This window comes from Acyrthosiphon pisum, chromosome X (genome assembly GCF_005508785.2).
Source record: "Acyrthosiphon pisum isolate AL4f chromosome X, pea_aphid_22Mar2018_4r6ur, whole genome shotgun sequence".
NCBI classification, from domain to species: domain Eukaryota; kingdom Metazoa; phylum Arthropoda; class Insecta; order Hemiptera; family Aphididae; genus Acyrthosiphon; species Acyrthosiphon pisum.
The window spans coordinates 29,024,957-29,036,650 of NC_042493.1; the positions used below are offsets into that span (position 1 = coordinate 29,024,957).

The following is an 11,694-nucleotide window of genomic DNA, read 5'->3' on the forward strand; positions in this document are numbered from 1 at the left end:
GATTCAGTTGTAGAGTGACTTTACATAGGAGTTATCATAAGTGCCCCATGATTTTCGTTTTTTGTAATTCACAAGTTTTAAAAATTTTGCAACAAATACATCTTAGAAACACTTTTAGTAATATCTTGATAACCTTGAAGTTTCATTAAGAAATTGTTTTAAAATTAAGTTTATTTTCAACTTTTTCGTTCATGTATTAAGTAGTATTAAGAAAAGCATGTTTTAAAAAAATAATTTTTTTTTTATTTAATACTTAGATCAAATTTTGTATATTTTAAAAGGTCACTACTCACGACTATTACGAGTAGTTAATACATTGTGATAATATAATAATAATATACAATCGATAACCCTGATATCTAATACAACTGTATCAAAGAACAAATTAAGATACATATTGTTATCTAAAATTTAAAAATACTAATTAAATTTAGATTAAAAAGTATTTGTTAGGTACTCATATATTTTATTTGTAACAGTGAACTTTTACATTATTTACTTATTTTTATGACTGTGAAAAAATGTTTTTGTTGGATTCATAAAGGGGAAAAAACTAATAATCGACGGTACAATATTATGTTTTGTATAAAGTTTAATATTTTGAGATATAACTTTGAATGAACATCGCCAACACTGGTTTTCTATATTAAATTTGTAAATATATAATGATATAAAATGGTTGTAAATATATAATTATTAATTTATATTTAATATTTTTCCAGAAAAAACTCGCTACGGAATTTTAATTTTCTACCTGATACCCTCCAGTTTGATGTTAACTGCCAATTTAATTATGTCCTGTCTAAGTGCTATTTATTTTTTAAGAATTAAATCTGAGCTCAACGGATTCAAAGGGACAAATTCAAAAACAGAAAGTTTTCTTGTTTATAAAGAGAAGTAAGAATACAGTAAGGTACTATCTATTCACACAGGGCACATACTTAATATAGTCTGTTAACTACTTTTGGTACCTATATATATTCATTATTTAACGATTATTAAATATTTAAAACATAATTATATGTGTGGTAAGTCAAAATATAAGTGATAGAGCATAAAAAATATGAAGATAATGAAAAATCTATATTAGGTACAATATATATTATTATATAGGTAATATGACGTTATTAGTCATTACTAAGTAATCTAAAATTTTGATAAATTTAAAATTAGTAATTTCCGTCTTCTCCACTAGTTAATAAAAATCTTCTGAACAATTTTTGATTTATTGGTCAAAAAATATTCGAAATCATTTCATTTGACGTAATATAACTTTTTATTATTATTATTATTATTTTTTTTTTTGACAGATTTGTAATGAGCACCAAACTATTTCTGATTATGGGAACCTCATATTTTTTTTGGATAATATGTTCTTTATTCCAAAATGAAGAGGGGATCATATGGCAGTTTTCTTATGCAATGACCAGTCTACAAGGAGTTACCATATTTATTATATTTGTGGCCAAGCGCAAAGTGATTTTGGACTTACGGAAGATGCTTAGAATAAATTCTATCTCTGGTTCGTCATAAAAGTGGCACTGGGAAGTACTCATAAAAGTTATAATGATTTCTAAATTGCAATATGAATTATAATATTAAATAAATATTATTAATTTATATATTAAGACTCAAGGCTTTAGGGCATAAAAAAAATCATTATTTTTGTGCCTTTTAAATATTACGTATTTGTTTTTTTGTAATTATTATTAAAATAAAATAATAGTTAATAATCAAAAAATACGATCTATCTAATTTTATTTTAGGTATGATTTATTTTACTCAAATAAATGTTAAATTGTTTAATTGATCTTTTTCTTGAATTTTATTGTTCTCTTCTATTCGTTTCCAATAAAGTACAAAAAGTATGTTGTAAAAACAATATAAGTAACACGTTTTGTTCTACAAGCAATTCCATAATTAAATACGTAGGTATTTACATATTCATACTATAATAATTTGTAGTTGGTACACCTAAATACTGCAATTGTTTTAAAATATATGCCATTATTTTGCAAGTTATTTAGAAGTATATACTAGTCGAAACTTAAAAGTTGGGTCAACTTTACGTAGCCCACCCATTTGGATCCAGAACTTTGAGATCAGTATCAATCGACAACTAATGACTAGCAAGTATTTGTAAGAACCTTTTTGAAATTAGCAAGTTCTTGGGACGGCCACTATACATTTTTGAACTTTTGAAGTTGGCCCACCTGCTTTGACTGAGAACATTGAAATCAGCACCAAACCAAAGCTAATCATTAGCAAGAATTTTCTTGTATGTTTATGTTTGTTTATGTAAGTACGTTACATACAATTTCGTTTAACAATAAACCAGTAGTTAGGGGAACGAGGTGGTCGAGCGGCCTAAGGCGTCGGTTGCGGCGCTGCCGTCGCTGGTTCGATCCTCGACAACTGGGCGGCATTTTTCTTCGGGCAAGTCACGGTGCCCGGAGAACAAGTGCCGCCATCCCCCACCCGGGCATGGCAGATACCTACGGGTGCCCAAATCAAAAATTCTGCCAAAACAAACACACACGTGTTCCTCCCTTACCAAAAAAAAACCTACAAACAAAAAAAAAAACAAAAATAGCTAATGGCCTAAGTTGCCGGGCTTAAGCTCAATATAAAAAAAAAAAAAATTGGTAAAAATGTAATATTTATTAGGCACATTGTATATCTAACAAATTTGTGATACATATTATATAGGTTCACTCAAGGATAATTTAGACAAATTTCAGATTATATCCTTCATTCAAGTAATCGCCTACGTTAGGTACACACAGTTCTTTACGAATGGTCAACTATATACAGTATATTATGTGTTTTATGTTTTAACTGTGTGATGAATATTTTCCAACTGAATAATTAATCGACTCAATAACGAATAAAAAAATATTTAAAAAAAATTCTCTTCCTATGTTATATTAGATATAGTTACTTACGTAAAATCATTAATAAATATTAAGTGAACATTTTGTTTTAATCATAGAATACGACGAATAATTATTAACTTGGGTACTAATTGAATAATAATATTTTGAATAATTCTTTTCCGGAAATTTAAATGGTCAGACTAAAGATATTAATAAATTAATATAGAACAACAATCATGCCTACCAACAATAATGTATACAAACCATTTTACAGTTGATTTTTATAACTGAAAAACAAATAGAAATTGTAACAATTACTCAACTGTTTATGAATGAACATACCTATTTTATTCAAATACTCCTTCATACCTTTACATAACGCTATGTGCACATTATCATTTTTTTAAATGTATAAAGATTAATTTACAAAACAATTGCTTATTAATTTAAAAAAAAATATTTGTAAAATATCTATATTTTTAAGGGAAATCAATTTAAAAAATATTGATTTTTTCCAATTACTTGGGAATTTTCAGACATAATCTTTCGGACAATTTATTATCTTATAATATTTATTATCCATATAATATTCATAATTGTTGCCATACGTTTGAATACCTAGTTTTATTTTTTATTTTGCAATTGTCAGATCTTTCTATTACCTACACAGAGTGTAATATTATATAATTATAGTTATAAGCAGTCATATTTTGTAAAATTATTATATTTTTTAAATATTCTAAAGTTATATTTTTAGTTTAATTTCAAACTATTAATAATATTTTTTTTAAATTTAATTTAAAATAGTTTTTGGATTTATTATTTTACTTCCATATATATATATATATATATATATATATGTTTAACTAAAAAATGGGCAATAGTAAAATTTTGCATAACATAAAAGTACGTTTTTGAAATAGTTTGTTTTGGTATAATTAATAGTGAAAAAAAACAATGATTTTAGAACTTGGGGGGGGGGGGGGCTGGGATTGTACTCGGAATGTACGTGATTGGGCCCTATTCTTTGGAGACGGGCAATAGTGAGTTTTAGCATATAACTGGAAAAAGTATTAATTATCTAAGTATCATTTTTATGTATGGAAAAAGTTTGTTTTAGATTAACTAGTAATTTTGACCAGAAAACAGTTCGTTAAACGTTTCGATCTATTCTTACGATGCCAATCGATTTATAGATGTTTTTTCCATAAGAATCGATGTAAGTTAATTGTAAATTATGTATTAAATTAGGATTTAACGGTAAAAAAAATCATTGTATACCAACAGGCAATAACGATTCTTAGCGAAGAAGCTGTATTACGTTCAATTGCAATATTTTATGATATTATTGATATGAAAGTAATATTATATTAACTATTAGTGGAACAGAAGGTTGAATCTTGAATTAATTATTTCCTTAAACAGTACATTTGACATACTTACCTACTTTAAAAGTTTAAAATACCCACGAGTATTATTTTTAAATTATAAAAATATGTTTGACTAAAATCGTTACTGTACGTCTAAATATTTAAATTCGCCCAAATTTGATCCTTACACATCTACTGAAAATAACTGTATATAATATAATTTTTAAATATATTTGTTAAAGTATTAAATAGGTACTTACAAGGAACCTTATTTTAAATATTTGTATTTTTAATACTAAACATTTTATGAATTACAAAATAATTTACAAATTTCTGTAATTTTGATCAGTTTCGTATAAAGTATATAAAATAAGACATTTTTAACGGGGGTACTATATCCTAGTATATTTTAATAACCTGGAAGATAAGTTTATACTGGTATATTTTTTCCTATGACACTCCATTTCGTGTATGCGACGCATTTTATAATTGCTTTTTCACAACTTCAAGACTATACAGTATACACGTATTTATAATTTATTAAATGGTAATTATTAGTCCAAGGCTGGGTAAGTTAACGGTTTTTTTTTAAATATGCACAATTGTGTACAAACAAATAATGCAAAATAAGGAAAAGTACTTATTGAATAAGAAGAAGAAACTTAGTGATAATATAAATTACCAAAAAACTGTTACTCTACAATTTCCTAAAAAAATAGCGATATTACAACGAAATCACTTCTTCTAACTCTCGTTCAATCAGACAGCTAGGTAAGTAAAGAAAAATACAGATCTTTAAGCACTATATGAAGATGTGATATCATAAATAAATGCTAAGTAAATTTAATTAAAGTTCATTTATTTTGTTTCATTAATTTTTTTGCTTGGCGAGAAATGTTATACTTTATATTCCACAGTACACGAAATAACGTGGACTTTTTTTTTACTTAGCCGTTTTTTACACGGAGTTTGACGAAGTATTGTATTCTGATGATAATTTATGAGATAACCCGCCCTGACCTAATATATTTTTTGTCACTCCTGAACCGAAAGTTTGGTTTTCAATAGCGGTTAAAGCGTTGGAAAGCGTTCTTTTTCCGTCCAGCGGGCGGTAAAATGGAAATCCCCAAACGTGCTAGGCGCGTATCCTGCACTACCAGACACTGAAATCTATACCACGGTCCTTACAAAACATAAACTTTTGGTTACATCTTATATTCACTTAATTACCTCCGCGCGTGACGCTTAAAATTATTAAAACCGAATCGTTTCTTTCATGAAATATTGTTGTTGTAGAATTATGGTCTAGTTGACGCATAGATCCCTGTATTACCTTTGCCGTGATCGATAAATGCAGAAGTTTGACAAAAAATAGTTTGTGTAACTCGAGCGGGAAGGCAATTTCAGTCTTGGTCGAAATTCGGAAACACGTTTCCCGTGTTGATACATTATTAACTACTGTAAATACTGTAGTGGCTACTTAATTGTATTTATGTAAGTATACTTATACGTCCTGCCAAATGGTTAAACAATATGTTGACTAAGTATTAACATTACAATTGATCTTATTTGTCATCATAGGTATTTGCAATATTATAAAATGGAATTTTAACTAGTTTCCACATTCCATATCATATCACGTCTTTTAAAGATTTAATCATTACTAAATTTATTTTATTTTAGCTTAGCTTTTTTCTTACACGGAGTTATAACGAAGTGTTTTTTATTTTTTTTATGAAATAAGTCGCAATTTTATTTGACTGTATATGATAATAGTAATAATAATCCATATAACATTCATCGTTGGCTCCTGTTGTTATATCTATTTTTCTATTTTAGTTTTTTTTTTCTAAAACTTTAATATAAACATTAAACATTATATTGTTTCATCTAACCCATATTTTATTACTATGTTTAATAATTGATGTGTAATGGGCTTGAGACTCAAGTCGCAATTTCCAATTGTCGTACTTCGTCGTCGTAGTACGTCGTCGCCGATGCCACCACCGTCGCGATGAGAGTAGTGGGGATGGATAAGCGGTGGGTCGGGACGAAAATATCGTAAATATCCCCGACCCATCGCCTATCCATCACAACTGTTCCGTTTGCAAAATCGGTCTTAAAAGTACTTGAACATTTTTGCTTATAACTTATAAACTATCTAACCTGCTAGCTAGTTCCTATGTTCCCATCTGCACAATATTTCTGATCAATTGATACCTTATAGTTTTTACGACTTTATGTGTTCAGCCGTTTGCCCTGTAGAGGTTGACAAAGGATTGACATAAATTAGGACGGTTTTTCAATGTTAAAACTCGAACTCCTGTTATTATACGTTAGTGGCTATTTGTTTTTACTTAGCTTCGCTTCACTACCGGCACGCTGGATAATATTTAGGCAACGAAAACATATATATTATTACATTTTTATAATATAATAAAAGAGCGCAGCGATCGGCGGCGGCTGCTCGTCCAATGGTCTCCATTTCTGACACACACAGCGGCTGACAGTCGCGATAGTGATTGTGCCAACGCCGCCCAAACAGTGTGCGCACACGATGAATACCGTCCGGTTGTGTTTCGCTGCCACCATCGCGTTTCTCGTTGTCGCGATTGACTGGTCAGCCGCCGACGCTGTGGTCTGTTGCAACAGTAGTTCAGTCGTGAACGGCGGCGGAGTCAAGTCTTGCCAGAACGAAAATCGGACGTTCCACACGGTCGAGGCGATCGGCGATGGCACGTGCAGTGACAACCAGACAGCCTTGCCGGTCCGGAAGTGCTGTCCGCCGGGCCAGCCGTACGATCCGGAAGTGCGGTTCTGCGGACCAGCCGGTGCAGACGACGACGAATATCTGAGGCGGATGATGCAGCGACTGAGGGACGGATTCCGGGTGGTGGCCGCAGCGGTGATGGTTGGTTATGATTATGAGCAGCCAAAGTGCGACGCCACGCAATTGCTAGTCGACGTGACCGCTGTGGAGGTGCGTGGGCTGATGGAGGCCCAATCGTCAGCCATCGAGTTGCCGCCGGACTACTGCTTCGACCTGACGCCATCCGATGAGCTGGTGGCCCGAACATGCCAGCCACGTGAACAGTACTGCGGCCGGGACGGTTACACGTGCGTCAACAAATGCTGTGAGCCTGACCAGATGTACGTCTTCGATGACGAGTAAGTCTACCGTGTACGGAAGCCTATTGCGGGCTTGGAATCAAAGAGTTCTATACCAAAAAATTTCAAAAATATCAAATATAAACAACAATATTTTTCTACAATATATTTTGTAAAATTGCTATAAATATATTTATACCTAAGTAATATGGAAATTATAGCTTTATTGGCCAATGAATTTTATGCATGGAGAAAGTATCAACGGGGTTTTAGCTTTAGTTATACGGTACCTGTTTATTTTGTCATTGTAATGTTGCGCCCAAGTCCAACCATGTTTATATATAAAAGCTACCAAGTGCGCCCGTAGGATAAAATAGCCCACCCGGGTCAATGGCAACATAAAAATATAATAGTTATTTACCTAAGTAAATATAAGTAGATAGGACATCGATCACGGGGGAACAGCTGGTCACACACGCACACGCATATCACTATTTTGTATCGTTTTATTAGGTATTGTTATTATCGTTAAATGTGTCTTGCCGTTATAATTACTGTTATCAATAACCATTACTTTGCACTGGAGTAATCTCTCCCCTAATTACACTAACGAGTATTATATTTCATGCAGTGGTCAGATGTGCAAGCAGAGCGAGAAGCCGTTCACGATGTCCGCCTATGAAACAGACGCGGACGGCCGTCCTGTGGGCCAGTCGAACAGCACGGTGATGCCGTACAACCTCGAACCCCGTTGTTTCACGAAACAAATGGTGAAGGACGGATTCATATTGACCACGGATGGCAGCCTTTACCTTACCGACGAGAGCAAACGCATCCCGGAAGTCTTGTACTGTGTGGAGTATTACGCCGAGGCCGGTGCACAGGTGGCCGCGGTCCTGCAGGCGTTCGTGTGCGACGATGACACAAGTGGCAGCTGGTTTAACTTGTTCATTACGGTTAATAGTCTGGCGTCAATCGTGTGTCTGGCGTTCACGCTGCTCGTGTACAATACACTTCCCAGCCTCCAGAACGGCCGCAACAATTACGTCAAGCCCTACATTGCCATGGAGCTCGTTTCATTCATCTGCGCAGTAATCAAAGATTTTAAGAATGACATACAAGGTCATACGTGCGTTCTATACGGTATATTTTACCTACAGTGTTATCATTCTTTGATTAATTCCTACCACATTTCCACATACCATAAAATATAAAAATATACCTAAGACTCTTAAGACTCCAGCTGCATAATATGTAATAAATTGATTTGGGAAAATCATCCTATATATATATATATCATTACAAATTCTTTTAAATTACTAAATTCACACTATTTTTATTATATTATGTATTATAACAGCATTATTAACTTTGTAAAAGAATCCTACATTTATAAACTTGATCAGTGAGCAATTATATAATTTCCATTTAAATTAATTTTCAAATAACCAGGAGACTAATGCCTATTTTGAAAAGTCGTTTGATTGATTACACTCATTTTTAATCAGTAGACAACAGTTTTTTAAATACAAACATTTTATTTCTAATTGTATTTCGTCATGTCAGGTGTCCCCTAAGATAATCACCTCTCACATTTTGTCTTTAATTTATTTATTAATGTTATTGTTTAGCTTTAAGCTATAATTCTTATATTTTGCTTTAAGCTGATTATGAAATACTTTTTAAAACCAAACAATAGATAAAACATCGCATGTAATTCTAATGGATTGGATATTAACTTAAATAAATGTCACTCTATTTATTTTCTTTAAATATATAACCTCATCTAACCATCAATTTTTAGTTATCTAATCACTTATTTAATCGAACACCAAAAAAATATCTTAGGTATGATGTAACTTTTGATTCAAAACTTTTATTTAACTTACATGTGTTTGAAAATAAAAATAATTAAAAATAAGATGTTATAAATTTAATATTCCTAGTAGGTACTATAGATAGGTAATTATAAAAATATTTTTTGTTTACTACTTGTTTTCATTCATTGAGTATGCCTGTCTCATAGGGAATTTAAAAATAATGACAATTTATTTCTCTAATGTTACAAATCATAAAATTCTATTTTCATTTTAATATATTAATATATTTAATATTTTAGATTCTGAGCGGAGTGAGGGATTTATTGGTTATACAATATTGTGTTTTTTTCTTTTTTTTTATCCTATTTAAAAATTTCTACCAGAAGGAGTGTTTCAATTTCAACATATATTATCTTATCTTTTAAAAAATTGGATCAGGATGGTTTTTTAAATAGATTATTTTTCGATTTTCTCAAAAGTTATTTAATGCCACGGGAAAAACCACAAAAATTACAAAAACAGTTAAACATGGGTTTTAAATTTCTAACGCTTTGTTTATTATCATAGAAACGATTAAAAATAAAAATAATGATTTTAGTGATTTTGTTGTAATTTATAATACTAATTCAACTTACAGGTTATAATAAAATATAAAATATGTAGACTTACAACCGTCTCCACTCATATCATATTGAATTCAAATTTAATACAATCGATTATACAGTGACCTACTTGTAACCTACTGTACGGCAGAGTGACATCCACTTACCCCCTTTTTTCTTTTTCTTATTATCTTAACTATTAATAATTATAATATTTGTACCAAGTATTATGATCTACTGTTAATTGTTACATTACTACCTATTTATTTATATATATATATAAAAATATATATTATAACAATATTATTTTAAGGTTATATTTAATTCAATGTTTTTATAATTATTATAACTATTGTTATTAATGCGTATAATAACAATAATATTAATTGAAATTATAACCACCAAAATAAACCCAAAGTACTTCTTTCTCCTTTGCACTTTTGTACAATTATAGACCTAATTGATATTTTTAACTCACTTAACTCACTGATTTCCAGCTCATGTCCAGAAACAGATTTAAATCCAAGTATATTTTTCAAAATCTATGCTTATGTTTTTTTAGGCCCTTATTATACATATTTAACCTGTCGCTATCTACTGGTACTTTTTTCCCGATACATGAAAATCTAGTGTCATTCTGTACTAAAACAATCATCAGACTTGTTTTTAATATCGATAAGATTATAGATAAAATTATCTTTCACTTAATATTAAAAAATGCCAGATAATAACCTTCACTAGAACTAAATCATCTACTTACCATAATTATTTTATAGACGATGAAACTCTTCTACGTTTCACGGGTCCTGTTAAAGACCTTGGTATATAATATAATAATATTATTTGATCCAAAACTAAAATCCACATTGTCATATTCACATGGTTATTAATAAATCGCATCAATTGTTAGATTTTATGAATCGTAGTTGTGCGGACTTTACCCATAAATTTATTGTTCGTTATTAGAACCCATCTGTGAATACTGAAAAATTAGCATGGTTTTAAAAAAAAAATTTAAAAACACCCTCCTAGTCTTGAGAAATGTAATAATTTTTATTGAAATCCGTCCAAAGTTGCGATTCCAAAGAGTATTTCATATTCGTCTCACCTTAGATAAAGGTTGGATAGTTAATTACTGGGTTCCCCTTGGTTTAACTATATATAAAGAATCTAGATAGTCGGAACTTAATAAATTATAGTTAAAATGTGCCGATCGACATACATTTTAGTGGGAAAAGTGTGAAGTTCCAAAGACGGAAAATCAAGTTACAATTAGATCCAAATAAGTTCGTAAAATATTGGTGAAGGTTTGAAGTAAAAATTGTACTTTGGGAATGGGGCAACTTCACGCAACTTATTGTCCATGAATCTAAAAACTAAACAAAAATAAATATAAATAATGCCGTTATTATTTGTCTTATCGGCCTGCATGTTTTGGCTTCCACATTATATTTACTATTAATTTTACTATTTTATTTGTTTATATATTTTGAATAATTTTTAATGTATTTTAAATTGTAGGTTATTTTCAATTATTTACATATTTGGCATCATTTTGCTGGTTAAACATAATATGCTTCGATATTTACTGGATGTTAAGGTATGTACACTATATTCTTAAAAAATATGGTAAAAAATGTAAAACGACAATGTGTATATTCGAGTGGTGTTATAAACTTCTTAACTACAAATAATAGTAGGACAGATAATTAAACTTATAAGTATAATAACTACAACTTGTCATTTCTTATTAAAATTACACTGTTACGGGATAGGACTTACAAATTGTTTGATATCACCAAAATTCTTTATGTTTACGATTGTGGATTGCAGTGGCGGCGCGAACTTTTTCGACAATGAGACAAGAAAATGTTAGTTGCAGCACACACGACCCACCTATTAAATTTGAACAGAGTCG

The 11,694-nt window shown here is 30.6% G+C and overlaps 1 protein-coding gene across 1 annotated transcript in view; it reads left to right on the forward strand.

Moving 5' to 3' along the window:
- LOC100169015 (G-protein coupled receptor Mth2) overlaps nucleotides 1-11,694 on the forward strand; it is a 31,066-nt gene that overhangs the window by 10,215 nt on the left and 9,157 nt on the right. The window contains exon 2 of the mRNA XM_016802098.2: nucleotides 7,986-8,497. Within this exon, the coding sequence (XP_016657587.1) occupies nucleotides 7,986-8,497 (512 nt within the window). The remainder of the gene's footprint in view (nucleotides 1-7,985; nucleotides 8,498-11,694) is intronic.